Source organism: Rattus rattus, chromosome 8 (assembly GCF_011064425.1).
Source record: "Rattus rattus isolate New Zealand chromosome 8, Rrattus_CSIRO_v1, whole genome shotgun sequence".
NCBI lineage: Eukaryota > Metazoa > Chordata > Mammalia > Rodentia > Muridae > Rattus > Rattus rattus.
This window is the reverse complement of record NC_046161.1, coordinates 33,548,537-33,571,241: the sequence shown is the minus strand read 5'-3', so window position 1 is coordinate 33,571,241 and position 22,705 is coordinate 33,548,537. Positions and strand designations below refer to the sequence as shown.

General features: G+C 45.3%; 1 protein-coding gene across 1 annotated transcript; it reads right to left on the bottom strand.

Annotated features, from left to right (window-relative positions):
- Positions 1-4,077: 4,077 nt before the first annotated feature.
- On the bottom strand, positions 4,078-20,290 carry Hepacam (hepatic and glial cell adhesion molecule). The gene is made up of 7 exons (XM_032910070.1): positions 20,058-20,290; positions 8,205-8,546; positions 7,288-7,569; positions 6,695-6,794; positions 5,663-5,736; positions 5,193-5,263; positions 4,078-4,677 (listed from the first exon to the last, which is right to left on the bottom strand). The coding sequence occupies exons 1-7, from the start codon at positions 20,140-20,142 to the stop codon at positions 4,375-4,377; spliced, it is 1,257 nt and encodes a 418-aa protein (XP_032765961.1). The 5' UTR covers positions 20,143-20,290; the 3' UTR covers positions 4,078-4,374.
- Positions 20,291-22,705: the final 2,415 nt, after the last annotated feature.

The window sequence follows — 22,705 nt, the reverse complement described above, 5'->3', positions numbered from 1 at the left end:
CTAGTAGTCTATATAGAATGTTCCAGGTCAGCTAGGGCAGCATACTGAGACTCTGCCTCTGAAAAGACACACACACACACACACACACACACACACACACACACACACACACACACACACACACACACACAGCTCCCTGGGGCTGATGAGATGGCTCAGCAGGTGACAGTGCATGCTACTATTGCAGAGGACCCAAGCTGGGCTCCCAGACTCTTGTCAGACAGCTTACAGCCACCTCTAACTGCAGCACCAAGGGATGTGACCCTGGAAGGCCTCTGACCTGCAAGGGCACCTGTCCTTATGTGCACATACCCCCCCCACACACACATATAATGAAGAATAAGATAAATCTTTAGAAAGAATAATGGCTTCCCTTCCATTAGTCCCTCCATGGAGGTCTGAATAAAAGGTGCTACGTTTTCATTCTACGTGACATAGCCCTTAATCTCCTTTTCACATTTTCATCTTCATGTCTTCCGGTTTGAACAGTGTCAGAGCTATGTTCAAGTTAGCTATCCGTCTCTTCAGACTTATTTGATGTGCATTTTAATGCCTTTGGCTACTTTTTGCTGCTATTGTGCTTCTTCTGAGACATGGTCTTATATTACCCATGCTGTTCTCCCGATCCTCCTGCCCTCGTTTTGTACATTATTTGATTACTCTGTGTGTGTGTGTGTGTGTGTGTGTGTGTGTGTGTGTGTGTGTGTCCATGCAACACAGCATTCATGTGGAGGTCAGGGGGCTACTGGTAGGAGTCAGTTCCACCAGCTAAGTTCTGGGGATCAAGCTCAGGGTGTAAGCTTCGATGTCAAGTGCCTTAACCTGCTGAGCCATCTCACCAGCCCTGTTTTTATGAACGTTTACCTTGTTCCTTTTCTGACTCGGTCACTGTTGCAGCCTTTGTAGTCTTTGTTGTCTCCTGTTCCTTTCAGCATTCCATCATTATCTCATACCTGATAATCCCAGCACCTTATGGCTTTGAGGGCTTGAATCTACTGCATCTTAAATTGTTTGATGCTCAGTCATGCTCGTTTCCTTATATATTTATTAACCTTTTCTTCTTGTTGTTTATGTTAATTCTTCCCAATGCCTGAGATAGGGCCTTACTATGTAGCCCAGGCTGGCACTAATCATGTGACCCACCTTCATCTACATCCCAGTTGCTGAGGTCACAGGCATCCCCATACCTGCTAATTCATCTTTGACTTTAATAACAGAAAAATTAAAATCCTCTTCTCCACAGAAGATTAGCAGTTTCATTGGCCAGCCATCTTGTGCACCTCCAGCAGGGAGCCCCTTTCTAGGACATCAACTTAATCTATGAATCTCAGACCCAGCTCTTCTTACCTTGCAGTGGGCTAAGCATACATTTTCAGTACAACTCTAATGCGAACAAACTATGCGGATAATTCCTTATCTTATTAGTACTAAAGCACTCTGGATCTATCTGGATTTCATTTTGTATCTGGTTCTCTGGAAATTCCTCCCGGTAATATAAACTAAATATAGTACACTCAGGCAGGATCGAGCCGTTCTGAAACAGGAAGAACTTTGGAATACCCGGTTTCAAGTATCCAGCCTCAGCTGGGTTAGTCATGACTCCCCTACTGCAATCTGGCTCTCACTCCTGCTCACGATGACTGGGACTCCTTATGCCCCCTTGTTGCCAAATTTAACATGTTCCTTTTTCTTTTATACTTCCGTTTTCTTCTTTCCTGGGGATCTAACTTAGGGACTCATCTTCTTTCCTGGGGATCAAACGCCAGGCAAGCACCATATCTAGGTGCGACACGTCAATCCCTAACCTTGCCTTTGAATTCTTTTTCATACGTGAAGCCCTCTAAGGTCCTGGCTGTTCTATCACCCCACCCCCACCCCACCCCTTTGATTCTTTGACACAAGGCATCACTATGTGCTTCAGCTGGTCTTGACGTTGAGGTCCTCCTGGTTGAGCTTTTCAAGCACTGAGGTGCTAGACGTGCACTATTAGTCACATCTGTTCTGCCATTCCTGAAAGTCCCTTCTCTGATCATGTGACAGCCTTTCCACCTATACATCAACCCATCTCTCTCCATATGCTTTTTTTTTAGCCTTCTCTGTGAGATCCTTTCAACTCAACTTCACAAAATCCAGTATCTGAGACCCCAGAGGCCTAACGAGTACCTTAAATATCTGAGTACCTTAAATTGTGTCTATTTCTGTTATTGCTTTTACACACTGTGTTATAACAATCTGTTCACTTACTGTCTTCCCCTGTGAGAGTGTTTTCTGAGTAGAAGTCACAGCACAATTACATCTTTATCCCGTGTCTGGGATACAGTCAATGGTACACAAACGAATGTTTGTTTAGTAACTAAGAGAACACATGAATGATGAATGAATGAATGAATGAATGAGTGAATGAATGAATGAGAGTGGTGGCTTGGGAATGGATGCTTTGCAATATGGGAAGAAAGTTACGGCAGTAAAGGAAGGTAAGAGAAAAAGGAGATAACTTGTAAATTCAGGTTGTTCGTCTGTTCCGTTTGCTTATGTGGAAATAAAATTATTTCATTTCATCAAAAGTTTATTGAGCATCCAGGTTGTGCTATGCACTCGGCTAGATGCTAAGTGGATACAAAGATGAAGATCAAAACAAAGCAAAACAAAAATTAAAAAAAAAAAAAACCCACTTCCTTACTTACCCCCGATTTAAGGCAAACTTGGCTTGAGTCTGGGAAGCCAGCCCGGCCGGGATTCAGCACCAGGGTGTGGCATGCTCTCGTGCACCCTATCCCTCACCCCTGTACCTCAAGGCTGAGCAACAGGTAGCCCTCTGCATCTTACATCTCCTAGCCTGCCTGCACTGTCACCTACACGCACTATTTTACCGTGGATGAGGCACCTGGGAAGGTTAGTGAACTGTGGGTTCTGGCTGAGGAAGGAGAGCTGCAGACACTCCTGACACAGGAGCAGGTAGACCATCAGGATGGGGGAGAGAGAGTCGTGCTGCTCGGGTGAGGGGATGCAGGCAAACTAGAAATCTTGGTTCCTGCAGGGCTGGGGGGGAAGTGTATTCTGATGTGGAGGTGAAGGATACAGGGCCTTGTTCATGAGATGATGCAGAAGCAAAGATGAGGGTTAGGAGTTGAGGGACAAGCGGTGCAAGGGTCCCTGGGGGCATTAGGGAAGAGAGGGCAGAACACCCGGCGTCTTCTTGGCTTTCATCTATTATTCCTGTGCTGTTTTTACACAGTACATCATTTCCTTTTCTCAAAATGCCCAAAGAAGTGATGGCTTGGGAGCGGCCCAGTCCGTTTTGTCTTCCGACTGGAGTACGGATTAGGGAGCTGGCTCTGTCCACTGCCTCTAAGAGCAAGGCAGGTGGGAAGCAGGAGGCTAGGGGGTGGGCCGCCATTGCTTTGACATGTCGGGGCATGTAAAGCTTCTTTCTCTTTTCATGTCTCTCTGGGGAGTAGAATCTTATTTTTCTTACAGCTCAAGGAAGCTTCTCAACCTTCCTGGGGATGATTGGAAGTTTGTTTCATAAAACAACAGTGGGGAAGAAGGGCACGAATGGTCAAAACCAGATCCTTGTCAGGGACAGCTTGCTAGGTCAGGGGTGAGTGGGCGTGCAAGTCTCTAGGAACAAGTCCACCCACATTCTCATGAAAACTGACAGGAAGAAAGACCAGTACGGCACACTTTTGGGGAGACCATTGGAGGCCACCAAGCACTGTGAGCTTGAAATTTTGTCCTTGCCTAGTCCCAGGTTCCAAGGGTCTCAGGAATGCACCCGGGATTCTCTCTCATCACCTGGAGAGATGGGGAAGCAGGTGTCCAGAATAGGTCCTTAAGACAAAGACTCCTTTGTAATCAGAACAGGCCCTGTATACGCAGGAACCACCATCAGTCTGGTCTTTAGTTTTAGTGTGCGTTTGGGGGTAAGTGGCCTCTAAATTGGGATGGGGGAAAAACTACCACAGACTTTAGGGATCGGAGGCATGTGGGATTGGGAGGTGGTTTGGAAGCATAAACGCTTCCAGGGGGCGCATAGGATCGGCTCACTGGGTAAAATTACTGTTAGTTTCCATAAAATCCTTTAGGGGATTGGGCCAGAAATTTAATAATCTATGTAGTCCTAAGAGGGCACAGCTCATACCCACTGAGAACATAGTCAGAGAACACAGCCAGTAAACCCAGCGCACATGCAACCGGGTTTAACACCAAGATCAGCGCTCCACCCATTTGTGCAAGTTCACACACGTCATGCATCCTAAACGGGGATCAGGCCTGATCTCCCCTCACCCCTGGCCAGAGGCACCGGGACTTCTCAGCCTCCCCCCGGCCGCGGAGAGCAGACCGTGGGCAACCGCAGAGGGTTCCCGAGGAGGCTCAGGCACTGATTTCCACCTGCCCAGCCTCGTCCTGCTCCCGGATTCTGTGCACGCCAGCAGTCCGCAGTGAGCGCGAGGAGCTGCGTGAGCGGCCGGGCGAGCTCGGGGCCCGCGGTGGCGACGTGTGCGTCCGGCCCGTGGCGGGGGAGCGCGCTGGAGAGCGCGGGTAGCGGCGGGCTGAGCGGATGGGGAGCCCCGGAGAGCGTCCTGGGACTGGCGGCGACACGGAGTAGCCAGGCGGGCCGGGTTCTGTGGTGCTTCGTGGCTCTGTAGCGGGATTCTCATCCGGCTCTGAGGAGTCCTACAAACACAGGCGCCGAAAGGGTCAGTGGTCCCCTGAACCCAATCTGGGAGTGCTTTTTCTTAGGCACTAGGAACTACAGAGGCACACGCAGGATTGTGTGTGTAGGGTGTCCCTTGGAGTTTCCACCCACACCTCCATGTCCAGCTAGGTGGCAGACAACACCTTGTTTGACCCAGGAACGTGGCAGGTTCAATGAACTCAGTGCCACATCTATCCTCTCAGTTCTGGTTGTGGCAAATGGGTCTATTGCATGTGAGCAGAGAACAGCCGAGGGGCTTGGATGACCACCAAGTAGGCCATGTGAATAGACTGGACATCGTGGGAGCTAGGGTGGTCCATGAGATTGGCCTCTGACTGTCACTCATTTGCTTGTTTATCCCTTCACAAGTTGCTTTGTCTCTCTGACCTATTTTCCAATCTCTAAAGTGGGGATTTTTGCAAATACTATGAAGAAATGGCCACATCACACGCTCCCTAGCTCGCTGTAGGGTCTCCTTGACAGAGGAGCCTACCTTGTCCTTCAGGATATAGAGCGCCATTGGGTTCTTCCGCTCCTGTTCTCCACTTCGGGGTAGGGTGTCTGCTGCATAGGGAAGGCAAGAATGGGGGTCTGGTCCAAGGACCAGTGCTTTTCAACCTTGCTAATGCCGTAACCCTTAATACAGTTCCTCATGTTGTGGTGACCCCCCCCCAGTCATAAAATTATTTTTGTTGCTACTTCATAGCTGTGATTTTGCTATTGTTGTGAATCATAATGTAAATATCTGTTTCATGATGACCTTAGACGATCCTTGTGAAAAGGTTGTTAGGGGTCATGGCCCACAGGTTGAGAACCTCTGCTGTACACCATCCAGCACCTGTATTCCGTATTCGCACCTCCCTTGACTCTGGTGAGCTGCTCATCGCCCTCTTTCCCTTTTCCCAGCAGGCTTCTCGGGTCTGGATGCTGATGGACTGGGCCCACGGGCAGCAGAGAGCTTACCTTCTGATTTGAGGCGGTCATCATTCTGATCCATGTATTCCAAGGAGTTTTGCTTCTCCAACTTTCTCTTCTTCCTGCAAATCAAACCAGCCCCCACCAAGAACAGAGCTATTGACTACGGGATATGGACACAGAAAGGGTTCTAGCGGACACAGAAGAAGCCTTGTGATGGGAAGATGGGCTGGGAATGGCAGTCTTTGGAATAAGGCACATCTAGGTTTGCACGTTAAAACTGTTGTCAGCTGTGGGTAGGCTATTTATCCAATGTGAGTTTTAGATTTTTTTTTCCCCTGTAAACTGTACTGCCTTGACCTAAAGGGCAGCCCACTAACCCAGCTGGCTGTCAAACCCAAGGAGAAATCACCATCAACAGTGCCCTAGGGGTCAGAGGTAACTGAGCCCAGATGCAGTTCCAAACACAATGGAAAAATACACTTGGAAAGGTACACACTAGGAGGAAAAAAAATTCAAAGAGACGAAGGCAGAATTGGGAGCTGGGGTGAGGAATGGCTCATTTGGTAAAATGATTGTCTTATAAGCATGAGGGCCCGAGTCTAACGCTAAGAATCCACATAAGAAAGATAGGTGTAGTCGCATACAGTTGTAGTCCCAGCACTAAGAAAGCAAAGACAGGCAGAAGAATAACAGCAAAGGTGGACTTCTGACATCCACACACATGCACATGTGCATCTATACACACATGGACCAAACCAACATGTCGAATTCTTATACCTATAGAAAACACACACACACACACACACACACACACAGAGAGAGAGAGAGAGAGAGAGAGAAAGAGCCAGGGACAGAGAGAGAGAGAGAGAGAGAGAGAGAGAGAGAGAAAGAAAGAGAGAGAGAGAGAGAGAGAGAGAGAGAGAGAGAGAGAGAGAAAGACTTGGGAAATAAGGATATAGCTCAGTAGTGGAATGACTGCCTAGTATGAACATGAACCCCAGATTCAATGCTAGAAACATTAAACTTGGGGTTGAAACGAACTGAAGAAAAACTAAGGTGTGGACGTTGACTAGTTACCTAGACTTCTTTGAGGGTTTCCAGCAGGCACAGACTGTCACCAGGGTCACAAGGAGGAAGATGCCTCCTGTAGACAAGATGATATAGAGGGAGCTTCTTCCTGAGGAAAGAGAAACGGAGAGGAGGTAGGGGCACTTTGAGAAGGGGAGCAGGTGTGGTGACTAGAAGACTAGCAGGGGAGGGAAGAGAAGGGCCCAGGCACAAAGGCAGAGCTCACCTAGAGCCTGCCTCCCACTTGTGGCTGTCCTTCAAGGACTGTCAGCCCACCTCTACCCCTGCCTCACTCCCTCTAGACCAGCAGTTCTCAACCTATGGGTTGTGATCTCCCTGGGGTGGTGTCAAACGACCCTTTCATAGGGCTTGCCTAAGACAACACAGATATTTTTCATTATGATTCATAACAGCAGTAAAACTAAAGTTACAAAGTAGTGGTGAGGATAATTTTACGGTGGGGGGAGTCATCACCACATAAGGAACTGTATTAAAGGGTCTCAGCGTTAGGGAGGTTGAGGACCACTGCTCTAGACAGTCTCTCTCTGGAATGTCCTTTGTCCCAGTGGATATTTGCATCTTGGGGAGGCAGGGAAACTTACTATACACGGTGATCTTGACGGGCAAGCTGCGGACCTGGCTGATAGGGTTCTCCACCACACAGCTGTACAGGTCATCATCTTCCATGAGTACTCGAGTGATGGTGAGTACCTTTTGGTCAGGGGACAGGAGCATTCGGGAGTCATTGAGGAGGGGCTTGCCATCCTTCAGCCAGGTGTAGCTAGGCTTGGTGCCATTCTCGTGGGAGCAGTTGAGGGTGAAGGCCTCGCTGAGCTCCAGCACAGTGGTTGAAGCCACTAACACCTGTGGCCTTGAAATGGGCACTGAGACCCGGAGGATGGAGATGCCTGTGAGTCATAGTCTACAATGTGCTCCCTCCCCCTTCTTTATTCTCCCATCTTCAATGTCTAATAGTTCAGTCTGTCGGCTGAGGAGTCCCTCTAAGATCCCTAGCTTACTCCTGTCCCATAGTCCATCCATCTATCCATCCACCCACCCATCCATCCATCCATCCACCCATCCACCTATCCATCCACCTATCCATGCATCCACTCATTCATTCTTCATCCACTTAAGCAACCTCTAGACTGAACAACAAAGTCATGGTGAATGCCCTCACTCCCTTCTTCCTAAATGCCATTTCAAAACCACTGGGCTTTTACTTAAACTGATAGCCCAGGAGACATTTTAGCTGGGGGAAACTAGGACCAATTTTCAAGGTTTAACACTAGACTCTATCAGTTGTATGAGCTTGGGTTATTCCCTGTACCTCTGAAGAGAGTGACATTATCTATCTCCTGATTACTGTAAACGTTGAGTGGGCTGGCCCACCCATGGCCCTCGATCCATGTTGGCTGCGCCTCGGTACCACTAATGACCACTCAGACTTTGCATTGCGTTTCCGTGGGTCTAGCCTTAGCCCAGTCTGGTCCTGCCTGCTTCCCTGCGAGTGCTTTACCATCCACAGTGAGGTTAATAGTCTTCTCTCCAGTGAAGGTATCGTCAGTGATGGAGATCTCCACTTCATAGGTTCCTTCGTCGGCCAACTGCAGGTCGCTGAGAAGCAAGGAGCCATTTTCAAAGAGCCGGATACGGTCTCGATAGTCAGGCCGCAGAGTGCCAATGACCTCTGTGCCTATAGACTGTACCACGGTCACTGGCTTGTCACGCTTCAGCTGCCACTTCACCACGGGCTTGTCGCTGCTGGTGCTACTGTATTGCACAGAAAGCAGGGCCGACTTCCCCACTGTGCCGTGGATCAGACGTACTGGGCTGGTGATGTTCACCCCCTCCAGGGGGACTGCAAACAGAGGCCCATTGGGGAAGAGGGCAGTGTCAGGCCCTCAGCTCCAGAGCCCACTTCCTCCTTCAAGTCCTATGATCTTCCTCACACCTTCAGACCCTTAACTTCCTGCCAGTCCTGGCTTCTTCCCCATCAGCACCATCTCCTCTCCTATGGAAGTTCTTTGCTCCCTCTCCTCTGTCTTTCTTTCCTTATAGATATCCCAGGTCTTCTATTGTTTCGTCTCTCTGGCATCTTCCTCATTGCCTACCTCTTCCAGAAGATTATACATATGCACTGTCTACATGTTCCTCTCATAGAAATATTTATTGAACATCCTATGAGTCAGGTTTGATATGGAAGTAGTATGGCAGGAAATAGAGAAAACATGGGAACTTAGATTCCTAAAGACAGAGGAATGTGGGTTGGAGAGATGGCTCAGTGGTTAAGAGCACTGACTGCTCTTCCAGAGGTCCTGAGTTCAAATCCCAGCAACCACATGGGGGCTCACAACCATCTGTAATCCTGATGCCCTCTTCTGGTGTGTCTGATGACAGCTACAGTATATATATACATACATATATATATATGTATATATATATATAAATAAAAGAAAGAGGAATAGACAGTTCTCAGGAAGAGGAAGCTCAGGGGTCCAAATACATGGGCACTTCCCAGGCACATCAAGAATCACTCTGTCCTTACCCCAGGTATAACTGGGTTCAGTAGAAAACAGTTCTACAGTTGGAAAGGAAGTTCTGGGAATTCACCTAAATCCCAGCCCCACTTGCATTCTCTACAGAGGAAGAATTTGAATGAAGAGAATAAAGACTTTGGAAACTTAGGGCCTTCCAAGATGGCGGTCTACTCCTTACTGCATTTGGATAAACAATCTTTCTAAGCCCCATTCTTCTCACTTACAAAATAAAAATAGTGACTATAACTGGGCTGTAGACTACCATCCCAGCTCTTTGGAGGTAGAGGCAGGAGGATGAGAAATTCAAGATCATTCATGACTTACACCATGAGTTGAAGGATGAGGTCAGCCTAGGACACATGAGACCCTGTCGAAGGGGGATGGGGATAAAATTAGGAATGCAGGACTGTGTTTTTTTCTTTGTCTTTTTTACTTGAACTAGGTGGTCCAGACCAAATCAAGAGCTAAGTGAACTTAATGGTTGGTTATGGTAAACGACGTCTATTTAAACAACTTTTATTTGCCAAACACAGTCAATTCACTTAAAGTGAGGTGCTTTGTTAAGTATGGGTTCCTCCTTTCTATAAAAGGTCAAGGAAAGGCCACTTTCCTGCCTCTCTGTGGCTCAGATTTTCTTTTTGCACAATAGTTCGTTAGACCAGATGATCTCTAAGTGATTTCCAAATTTCTACCCACCATCAGCCCAGTATCCCCAAACCTCAAGAGATGGCCCTGCAGACTAAAGCCACCGTAGGTGGGATTAGCTGAATACCTTTTGCTTATAGGAAGGAAGCCTTGTGTTGAGGAAGGTAGAATGTTCAAAGATAACTATTTGGAAGCTTTTTCTTTTGTTTGGTCTTGTCTTGAGAGTCTTGCTATGCTGTCTAGGCTGACCTCTATCTCACAATATTCCTGCTTCTGCTTCCAGAGTACTGGGATGATGAAAGTGTACACAAGCACCCATCTCACAAATGTTTTTATACTGATTTTTGAGATGACTTCTCGGGTATCCAAGGCTGGACTCAAACTTGCTCTACGGCCAAGAATGATCTTGAATGTATGATATTCCTGCCTCTACCTCCCAAGTCCTGAGATGGTAGACATGTGTCACCACACACAGTTTATGCAGCATTTACGATGATCCTAGGGCTTCATGCATACTACGCAAGTGCTTTATAAACTGAGTTACACCCCAGCACCTCAAGCATTACTTTTTTTTTTTTAAAGATTTATTTATTTTTTGTATATAAGTACATTGTAGCTGTTTTCAGACACACCAGAAGAGGGCATCAGATCCCATTACAGAGGGTTGTGAGCCACCATGTGGTTGCTGAGAATTGAACTCAGGACCTCTGAAAGAACAGTCAGTGCTGTTAACCACTGAGCCATCCCTCCAGCCCTCAAGCATTACTTTTAAAGATTTATTTTTATTTTATGTGTTTGAATGTTTTGCCTGAATGTATGTATGTGTACCACATGCATATCTGGTGTCCGGGGAAGAAAGAAGAGGGTGTCAAGGCCTGTGGAAATGAAATTACAGATAGTGTGACCTGTCCCACAGGTGCTGAGAATGGAACATGGGTCCTCTGCAAGAACAAATGCTCGTAACTGCTGAGCCATCTCTCCAGTCTTAAAGGTCATGCTTATCTTTGCTTTTTAATAATCTGTATGTATGTGTGTCTATGTGAATGTGTCTTATATGAGTATGGGTTCCTGTGGAAGCCAGAAGAGACATTGGATTATTTGGAATTGAAGATAGAGGCTCCTGTGAGCCCCTTGACTTGAGTGCTGGAAACCGAACTCCTCTGTCTTTTGGGAGATCGAGAAGTGCTCTTAACTGCTCAGCCTTCTCTCAAACATTTGTTTTCCTTTCTTTTTTAAAGACAAGGTTCTACTGTGCAGTCCTGGCTGGCCTGCATCCTGCTATATGTACCAGGCTGACACACCTGCCTCTGCCTCCAAAGTGCTGTGATTAAATGTATTTGACATCATTCCTGGCCTGATCTCAAACATTTTTTAAAGCAACAGTATTTTTGTTTTTCTAAAAATCTTACATAAAAAGTGGAAATAAGTGAAAGATGATTCCATCTACCTAATTTGTTTGGCAGAAGAGACGATGGGGACCCGAGTTCTCTCCTCCCCAGCAACAGAGCTGCTAGTAATTTCGGTGGTCCTGTGTGTCAGACTAAAAATCCACCTGGCCAGACGTTCCGTAAAGTTTCTCTCAGCTTTCAGTATCGCCATGACTTAAACGGGATTACATGTCTAACACCTACTAGGTTCCATTCTCGGCTAGATTTAAAAATGCAAGCTTTCAAATTTCCCTGAGCAGGCAAAGGAGCTTGGTGTGTAGGACTTGGTGATGTTCCAGTAGTGAGGAGGTATCCGCTCACTTCCCAGAACCCTGTCTGAAATCATAGGATCAGCACATGCTAGTGCTATGTGTGGAGTCACTCAGAGGTCAGCAAGTCGGAATCAGGAAGGGCTGGAGAGGCGGCACAGTGGTTAAATTGTATACAGCTCTCACAGAGGACCAAGTTAGGTGCCAGCACCCATATCAGGTGGCTCACAAGTACTTGTAACCCCAGCTCCAGGGGATCTGATGTCCTCTGTGGGCACTTAATACATGCACATATATAACACATACATGTAAAAAAATAAAATAAGTATTTTAAAATTTTGAGGGACTGGAGAGATGGCTCAGCAGTTAAAAGCATTGACTGCTCTGCCTGAAGACCTGCCTTTGTGGTTCAATTTCCAGCACCCAAATGGCACCTTACAAGTTTCTGTAACTCCAGTTTCAGTTCCAACTTCACACAGGCATACACACAGGTGAAACAATCAATGCAAACAAAATCAAAATAAGTATTGAATCAAAATAAGTTTGAACCTCCAGCATTTCTGTGTTAAGCCTTCCCCGCAAGGTGGAGGTATTAGGAGAGAGTGGAGTGGGTAAGCTCACTGGGAGCACCGTCCTTGGAGGGAATTAAGAAAGTTATTGTGGGACTTTGTGTTAATTCTCCAGAGATTAAATTGTTATAGAAGAATGAGCTAAGCTCCCTCAACCCCACGCTGGCTTCCTGTGTTACTGATCTCTCTTTTTCATAGGCACTCTTTGATGCCATCTATTGTATCATGATAGCATGAAAAGAGGTCGAGGGTGTTTTCCAGAGCTGGTGTTACATTGTTTGGAAGTTCCACCTACAAATCTATGAGCTAAATAAACTTTTCTTTAGAATCTGTTCAGCCATGGATACTTTGTTATAGAAATGCAGAACTGACTAATACAGATCTCAAGTACCAAATTCCCAGGCTTCTCATTTCATTCTACAAGCGATATTCCCAGACCTCAGACAAGTAGAAGGTATTAATAACCTTTCTTACTCCTGTAATCTCTGATCTCTTTCTCTTGGGCTTTCCTGGATTATATTGTCTCCTTTTCCATCCCAAGGTTCCCAGTAGCCATTTTTGGTGATGTTTCCCCCTTAATTCTGCCTTTTTTAAAAAAATCAATTTAGATTAGATTTGGATAAAACCATGGAGAAGATGCAGCCTTTAACTGTCTCCTAATTTGCCCTAGCCCAGTAGGCTGCCCTCCTTATGTTGTGAACATGGGCAGGCCCACAAGAAGAAGGGATGCACGCACACTCATTGTAAGACGATGGCGCCATCTTTCTTAGACTCTGGTGACAAGAACATTTTTGCTAAGCGTGCACAGTTGCCTAGAAACTGGAAAGAATCTAAGTTTGGGTTTCATAACTTTCAGGAGACGCGGAGAACTGGGACAGGAGCCAAAGCAGGACACAGAAACCAGGAAATGGCTAACACCTCAGGCTCAGAGTGGTAATAAAAGGGAGGAGGATTATTCAACCTGGAGAAGCAATTAACGTAATCCTTGTCTCAGAGGCATCATTCTGTAGAAAGTCTCTGTTCTCACCATAGGCAAAACAAAAGGAAATTACCATATCTACAAGATGTTCCTATCTAACTAAACAATGCCCGGGCATTAGGTCAGTAGCTTCTACTCAAGGAGGATTTGACCTCCTTTGACTCTGAGGAAAGGAACTCTGGTCTCTTCATGCTGCATCCCTTAAAACCTTCTACTGGTTTTCGTGTCTTTATGGGACAAAGTCTTCATTTTGCTTTAAAGTCACCTTTCAAAAGCATCAGTGGGGTGGTGCCCAACTCATGCTGTAGTTTGCCTCTCTTCGCCTTACCCATATTCTCTAGTACTAGAAACCACACTTATAACCTTTTTCATCTGAAGCAACTTTTGTTTGCTGGGTTCTGTCTCATTCCATTCGTTTGACTGTCTTAGATGCCTTTTCCTGGGCTTTCCCCAAATGTATTATTTCTTTTTGAAGTGTGGTGACCAGACCCCTCATACAATAACCCAAGGGTAGCAAGAATTTTTTTTTTCTCTGAAAGGAAAAACATTTTGTTTTCTGCTTTTGGTCTTTAATAATCTTCCCTCCTATTTAGGGATGATCCTGAGATGATCTTGAGGTATGGAAGACAGATAGGCACAGAGGGAAAAGAGATAAGCTGTATGGTGGCTGGATGGCAATGGAACTATAGAGCTAGGTTACAGAAGATATCATAAGACTGCTGAGATAGAAAAAGCTAACTTGACCCAGAACCACCTAACGTCACCAACAAAAATAACTACTGTTTGTCTTCTAATTCAGTCTTATAATATATCTTTAGCAAACCCCATCTCAGAAAAAATTAATAATAGTAAAATAATAATAATTATTATTAATAATAAAAATAAACATTGAGCTATAATTTATTACACTACTATTCAAATCTCAGGAAACTTCCTTTCCTATTGTTGTAAAGACAGATCAACAGAGCAGAGCAGAGCACACTTGTATATGACGTGCCAATTCATGACAAAGGTGACCTTAGTGCAGCAAGGAGAGGGTTTGTTGTCCTTGTATGACAGGACCACTGCTTCAGAGCTGCTCTCTCCCTTTGCCCTTCTCAAAGGTGCCCCTCTCTGATGTTTTTGCTACTCTCTTTTGCCAGGCATCCCCAATTCTGGTGCAACTGTCCTGCTAGTACTCTAAAGAGACACTGTGCTGTCCCTATGACCATCAGACATTGAAACAATGGTCTCCAACGAACTGGAATACCTCAGGAACCTTACTATTGGAGAAGGAAAGGCTGAAGCCTAATGCCACCCAAGGGGGAAAGTTCCTGTAGGTCTCACTTGTCAACCATCTTGCTCAAACAATGATGGGTTAGTGATAGACCGGACCACATTGTTGACCAGGACTGCTTAGTTATATATACCTCTTGTTTTATGTATAAACCTAAACCTCATGTCTATACCCCAAAGCCTGACTTGTAGGGATGGGTCACTGGGCCTTTTTCTGTTCCTCTTCCCTTTGTGGCTACACTGGATACTCTTTCTGTGCTTTTTACTATTACTTGTCTTCTTCTTTTACATTTGTTTGTTTATTTGTTTGTGAAGGGCATAGTATGTGCCCTAATGCACACTTTAGTTCTCTCCCCCCGTTATGTGTGTACTATGGATCCCAGTTAGATTGTGAGACTTGTCAACAAGTACCTACTCACCGTGTCACCTTGCCAGTCCCTTGCTGTCTTTTTAATTGGCCTATCAAGGACAAGTGTCTGAGCCTAGCTTGTTAGACTTGCCAGGGCCAAGCCTCTGATTCTAACAGTTCTGGTAACGTCATCTAATGGTTAGGCTCTGCTAACTCTGGTGACCTTTGTAACTTTGTCCTTAGTCTTTGGTTATGTGCACTGACCAACATAAAACACATACACTGATGTGAGGTTTAACTCAAAGCAAATAACATCCATCCAAAAAGAGCTACAGGAACTGGTCAGTCCCAGGGGATTGAGGTCCACTTCGATGTTCCAGAGAAGGAGGTACATAGCTTGGATAAGAAAGGCCTCTACTCAACGTTCAGACTTCCTGACGTACACTCCACTCCCACAAAATGTTTGTATTCTTCCCCCCTAATGTGTGTGTGTGTGCATGCACCTGCACATGTGCTCACTTACCCTGAGGCCAGAGGAGGACACTGCATGTCCGCGTTTATTACTCTCTGCCTTGTTCCTGGGGATAGGGTCTCTCTGAACACGGAGCTAGGCTGGTAGTCAGGACCCCAACAATCTTCCTGTCTCCTCTATAACTCCGCATGCTGGGTTTAACAGGCATGAACTTGCCATCACCAGTCTTTTTATGTGAGTTCTGAGCATTTGAACTCAGGTCTTTATGCTTATGCAACAAGTACTCTTATCCACTGAGCCATCTCCTCGGGCTCTAAGGTGGAGCTTTAAGGATGATAGCCACTTACGGACAACTCATGAATAAATAGTTTCCTTCCCACCAACTCTGGGCTCCCCAGTACTGACCACTGAGTGGCAGGTTGCCTGGACTTATTCCAATAGCAATTATTGTAACAAATAGTGCTGGGACATATGGAGATAAATATGTTGGGCATATATCAGTTCTACATAGACTGGAAATCTAAGTATAAAAGGGTAAACAACATTTTAAACAAGACATGGGAATAGATACAGACTCCTTAGAGTACACACACACACACACACACACACACACACACACACACACACACGCTTACTTAAAATAATAAAAACAAATCCTAAATCCTCTTTTTAAAGACTTAGAGCAGGTATTTCAGAGAAAAATATATCAAATTGGCTGATATGAATATAAGAAAAACTCAACTTGATTATCGACTTGGTTATCATGGCAATGTAAGTTTAAACAATAATTTGATTCCATTTCATACTAGCTAGGACAAGGAGATTGGAGATGATTGGCTCATAAAGGCATTAACTTTGTCAATGGGTTAATTCATCAATGGTAGGTTCTCTAAGAGGGCTATTAAAATGTAGGGCCTGCTTGGAGGAATAGGAGTCACTTGGAGTCACTTGGTTCTAGTGCTTCTGAGCCTGTGCTTAGTATCAGAACATCTCAGTGTTAGAGGACATGTGGGAGAGGAAATAAGCTCATAGCAGTGTATATTGTGGATAAGAATCTGCATGTACACTCTGTAACTTGATAATCACATGAGAGGAATGTGAGACCTACTGGCCTTAGTCCTATGTGCTTTCCCAACTACACACAGAGAGACAATAATGAAGGAAAATCACAGGAAGAAATAAGAAGGAAAAAAAACCAACAACATGAATTAAAAAGGCAAGGCTCAACCGCCTGACTGGAGGAATAAGATTGAAGTTTGGATTGATTATTATCCTTTGTTCTTGTTCCCTATAGCGCGGGTTAGTTAGTGATGGTCTGAGTAAGGAGGATCCGAAAATGGTAATAACTGCTAGATTGCTGGCTCTGTGAATAACATGTTGTTTAAAGATTCACTTCCTGCTTCTGTTCATTGGCTTCTGTAGTAACAGGCAACACAAACTACTTGGGTTCATATCTTGGTGAGTGCAAAGCCAAAATAAACATTGCCAAGCCATAAAAGTGGAGTGGAGAAAGATTTATTACCTGAAGTAGAGAAGGAAAACATTAAGATTTATTTCTAAAGCAATGCCTTCTTTAAACAAAGGGAGAGTGGGGATTTCATTCTGGGAGTCTATACATACCCGTATAGTGGTTGACCAAACCCTAAGCTTTATTGCTTAGAGGGTGTACCCTGGGCATGCCAGTATGATATGGAGTACATGTTTAGAAGATTGTACAATGGCGGTAATGCCTCTGAGCATGCTCAGCTTGCACCACCAAGTATATGCTGAAAATGAGGCTCTCCGGAGGCACATTAATACAGAAGTCTTCTTTGAAGGTGCCTGCTTCAGCGGCTAAAAGCGACTGAAATAAATATATAATTGGGTGATTCTGAGGTGACAGCATGGTTTATTCTTTTTTTGAAACAAGGTTTCACTATATAGCCTTGGCTGACCTGGAATTACTATGTAAACTAGACTGGCCTTGAACTCACATAGATCCTCCTGCCTTTGCCTCCCCCAAAGTGTTGAGATTAAAGGTGTATGCCATCGACCTAGCCATATCTGTTTCTTTGTCTAGGGGATGATTATATGGGCTCATTCACTTGTTAAGGGCACATATCCTATACACTATATCCTTAAGCCTAGTGCTTTTTCCTCTATGGCATTTTTCAATTACATCATTTGTTAAATTGAAAAGCATCACCACTGCTCTTTGGTAGGGAATTTAGGCTAAAAAGATAGTGGGTGCAATGGCTCATACATGTAATCCCAGAACTCAGGAGGCCGAGGCATGAGAGTTGTCTAAAGTTCACAGATACATGGACCACAGTGTCAGACTATTCTCAGTATCCACCCACTTCTCAAAATCAGCACAGAAACCAAGCAGAGGATCAGAAGAATCCAAAGAGTAAAAACTCCAATGCTTGAATTCAAACCTTTTAATGTTCATCAAGGTGTCAACACCTTAGACTCTGGAAAAGGCTTATTTGAACATTCCGTGAATCGTGCTATGGTGAGTTTAAGAAGCTGAGTTTGGCCTGATTTGGGGTCAGCAAGATGGTTTGGTGGGTAGGGGTTCTTGTCACCAAACCTGATTATCTGGGACCCACAGAGTGGAAAGAGAGAACTGCTTCTGAAACCTCCATAGTTCTGTGCCCTACTCCCACAAAATAAGCAGATAACTGTGAAAACAAAAGAGGGGGGGAGAGAAGGAGGAGGAAGAAGCTGTGGTGGAGAAAACCTGAACACCAACATCAGAACCTGAACTTCATTTTATGTGGATGAGTGTTTTGTCTGCGTGTATGATATGCACAGGCATGTGCAGTGCCTGTGTGTGTGTGTGTGTGTGTGTGTGTGTGTGAGAGAGAGAGAGAGAGAGAGAGAGAGAGAGAGAGAGTCAGAAGAGGCTACCATGTGGGTGCTTAGAACCAAAGCTAGGTCTTCCACCAGAGCAGCAGGTACTATTAACGGAGCCATCCCTCTGACCCTTTCCATGCCAATCTTAATACTACATTTCCCAGCTTTCATTGCACTTAGGTATGGACATGTGTCAAAATTCTAGCCAATAGAATTAGTGAAAGTGGTGTGCTCAACTCAGAGACTTATGTTTGGAAAGTCTTCCCTTATATGTCTTTTTATTGTTGTATTTGTTAATTTGCTAAGTTTGTTTTTTTGTTTTTTGTTTTTTTTTTGTGTGTGGGGGGGTTAATTCTCTTTTTGGCCAGGCTTGATGGTCCAAGCGGAGATGGGCAAATCTGTAAATCTGAGGCCACTCTGGTTTAAATAGCACCTTCCAGGCCAGCCAGAGCTAGAGTGAGAAGGCCCTGTCTCAAACAAACAGACAGACAGACAAACAAGCTCTCTATCTGGAATGAATAGAGGCAAATTCCACAGTACTGAAATCCTCCTAATCCATCCCCAAGCCCTGCATCTCACAATCCGACTTCTTCTGGCAATAGGGTCTTTTCAGAGCCAAGGAATTGAGATGAGGTCACACTGTAGTAGGGTGGATCCATTTCCGCACAAGTCCTTGTGAAAACTGGGACATTTGAACACTGACACGCAAACAGGAAAACGCCACCTGAAGGCTGGAATTTTGCTACCACGAGACAAAGATGCCTGTCCTTAGTGCTCTTGGAGGGAGTGTGGGTTGTCGGTACTTTGATCTCCAAGGCCTGCTTTTCAGAGCAAGACACCAACTTTCCGCTACCTAACTAACCCTGCCCCGTCTGTGTTGTTTTGTTTCATGGGTTCAGAAGAATGAAATCGACTTTCATCCTCATCTATTTCTCCTCGTTTCTCTTTCAGTGCCTCACTGAAGACTGAGAGATCCAAAAAGTATATCTGATCCTGCCAGTTCCCGAATTAAAGATCATACAGCTTCCCCACCCACCATTTATAGACTCCATCTCATTTTCTGAGAAAGGTTTACAAGGCTTTTACTGAACTCAGTTCACACTCTCCCCTCAGCAATGCTAAACTTCTGGGCTCCACCTAAACACACGAGGAGACTATTTCAAGCTCTTGACCTTTGTCTGTTTCCCAACAATAATCTCACTCACGCTCCTACCTATTTTCCTCATCTTCTAAGACTCAGTGCAGACATTCTTTCTACAAAGAAACATTCCCTGCTTTTCAACGCCCACCAGCATCCTGCCCCACCAGCCCCAGCTTCCTGGATGAAGGCAGGAGACTTTTCTTCCCCTGACTCCTGCTTTTTGTTAAAATGATCTATGTATCCGCTTGCCACATTAAGATGTGCATTTCTCGGCTCCCTGTAATCGTATGCACACATACATATATCTACAGCACTTATAAGAAGATCAGTTCTCTACGGAATTGATAGGGGGCGCTATAAGAGGTAGGTGTCTATGGCTTGGAGTATATCATGACTAGGACTGATTGCTACCTAAACCAGGAGGCTCGTTATCTACAAAGCTTCTTTCATCTTTCAAGCTGTTTGACACTCAGAGACGCCATCGGGGAGGTTTGGGAGGTGTAAAACCAAGATTTGCCCTCCTTCTCCTCCCACCAAGAGCTCACATAAGCTCTTAAAAAGAATGCTGGACTGGCCCACGCCAGCAAGTCATCCCATAAGAAGTGGCGTGATGCCTTCCAGCTAATGTACTGAATGCCGTGGGCGCTCCAAAGTCATGCAGCCTTTCGGGGAGGGGGCCAGGGGCCAGGCGGGAAGCACAGGGAATGAACAGATATATTCAACACTGATTTCTGAATTCACTGAGTTGCTTCCCACAGCCACTGAGCTCTCTCCCCTCCTCCAGCCCGGGAGGTATTCAGACTCTGCTCTCCCTTTACCTCTGTCAAAAGCCCCCCAATTCTTTTCTCCAGACCCTCTGGTCTCCTACCTGGTTGGATGAGAAGCAGGTAGACAAAAGGAGAGAGGCGCAGGGCCCTGGAGGCTCTTGACAGGGCTTCCCTTTCTCTCTTCATTTTGGGTGGCGTTCTCCAGCTCTGGTGCAGACAATTAGCATGATTTCTCCACTCCGGGCACGTCCCTTTGTACCACTCGGAGTTTCTCTGCCCGGGCACAACCCTGCCAACTTCCCTCTGAATACACAGAGCTCTGTGTGTTGCTGGCCTTGTTCTCTCCTCTCCCTTTGCTCAGACCTAGCATTTTCTACTTTCCATGCCCTTCGCCCCCCTAGTTTGGACAGGAATATCTGTTTAGATGCTAATCTCGATTGCAGGTTCCATCCTATGCGTCTCTGTTGGTCCAGCGGTTCTTGGCTTGGCTCGCAATAAAGTCCCACTCCCACGGCAGAGGCACATCTGGGCTCAGTGTCCCAACTTTTACAAGACTCTACCTCACATTCTTCCTTCTGTTTCAGGACAGACTTCTAATAAGAGAGAAAAGGTGGCCAGGTAGGGATGGGAGGAGGCGCTTTTGGATATATCGGGAAATGAGAGACCCCGAAGAATTACTGAAGACTTGGAAAACCCTGTTTTAGACCACAAGAAGAAAATTGGAAAAGGGTTTGATTTCGGTTTCTTTCATGCCTGTTCTGGTTGGGATTGTCTCCTGTCACAGGTTCAGACAGATGCTGGGAGCATCTTTCCAGAATCCACTGTCAAGTGTTCTAGGACAAGTCAGAGTAAAAACGAGGTTAATGTTCCACAATCCAGCACCCTTGGGTTCTGCTCTCAGTGTGATAGCCTAGCCCGCCCTCCTGGCCATGCCTTCTCATAAAATGCTTGGTAACTCTGTGGTAATGGAATGGACTCCATACCTTTGAGCCCTTGATTTTCACCTGTGTAAAGTGGCTAAAACAATATCCTCCTTGGAGGAATGATTGGGAGGATTGGTGAAGAGTTGCTATAGAATGCCCAGCGAATGCTTAGTTAGGGAGAAAGCCTGTGAGTGAGTGTGGCAGTGCATGCCAGTAATACCAGCACTACAGAGGCAGAGGCAGGAAGGTTGGGAGTTCAAGGCTAATCTGAGGTTCACAGTGATACCCTTGTTTCAAAAAACCAAAACAGGTATAGTGGTGCATGCCTCTGATCCCAGCATTCATTATATGTGGAGGTACTTAATCTTAAAGTTAAAACTAGTCTATGTTGATAGACTTAAACTTTGAGAGCCACCCAACAGTCTCGCTTCCCCTCCCCCTTATTTTTATATTTAAAACATTTAAATTAAGACATAATTCATATATCAGGAAATTCACCCTTTTAGTATGTGCAGTTTGGTGGCTTTGGTATTTTCACAAGGTTCTGAGGCTACTACAAATATCCAGTTCTAGTTAGCTCTCCCCAAATAGCATGTCTTCTCTTAGTTGTCACTAATGGTTCTTCCTCTTTCCAGCCCCATTAACTACTGACCTACTTTCTGTCTGCATGGATTTTTTGCCTGTTATGGGTTATGGGTATTGATGACACCACACCTATTTATAACTTTTTATGGAACTCCCAAACTGTTTTCCAAAGGACCTAAGTCAATTATACTCTTGCTAGCAATTCACGGGTGGCACTGTAGGATACGTCCCATGTTTGTTTGTCTTTGTTCTTGAGACAAGATCTTATAGACCTTCATTGCTTTCCAACTGGCTGGGTAGTTGAGGGTGACCTTGGACTCCTGATCCTCCTGCTACCATGGCTCAAGTATTGGAATTTCAAGTATGCATCACTCTGCCCTATTTTATCAGCCCTCTCCCTTTTAAAAAGGCAAATTAAAAATATTTTTTAAATCCGTTGACTATTTTCTACATGTATATAGTATATTTTGTTCACTTCCCCCCTCCTCCTCTTACCCTCTCACCCCAAATCTGCTGGGAAGGCATTCTTCCCAACAAATCTTTTTCCTAATTTCATATCTTTTGGGGGTGGAGGTCAGGGGATGACCAAGAAAGGAAAACAAAGTTTATTGAAGACAAAAGAAACAGCTCTCTGAAGCTTTGTGTGTGGAGGAGGGGGAGACTGGAAAATAAGTTATTCTGTTATGTTTTTGCTTCGTCCTGTTCTGTTCTGTTTTGTTTTTGACCCACTAAGTTTAATCAGAGGTGTTTACATGAGTGTGGGCAGAGGCTTTCTTCCTGGAGCTTGGCTAACCTCCCAGTGGTTCCACCACAAAACAGGACTCTGTCTCCCCTCAGCAACCACTAACTATCTAAAGCTTTAGTGAGAGGTGGGGCCTCATGAGTCCCTCTCCCATAACCTTTTACATTTTTAAAACATAGAATTTATTTATTTGTTATGTGTGCATGTGCATTTGTGTAAAACAACTTGGGGGAGCTGACTCTCTCCTTCCACCATGTTGGTCCCAGGTATTGAACTTGGGCCATCAGGCTTGGTGACAGGTACCTTTACTCGCTGAGCTGTCTCCATGGTCCCCAAAGCCTCCTTCCCTTTTAAAAGCCTTCCTTCCTCTTCCATGCATGCAGGATCATTTTATCTTGGTGAGAGCAAAGTTCAGAACTCCGTTCTATGTTTATTTATTTCTTTTTTATTTAATGAGAGAAGGTCTCACTGTAGCCTTGAACTCCTGATTCTTCTTCCT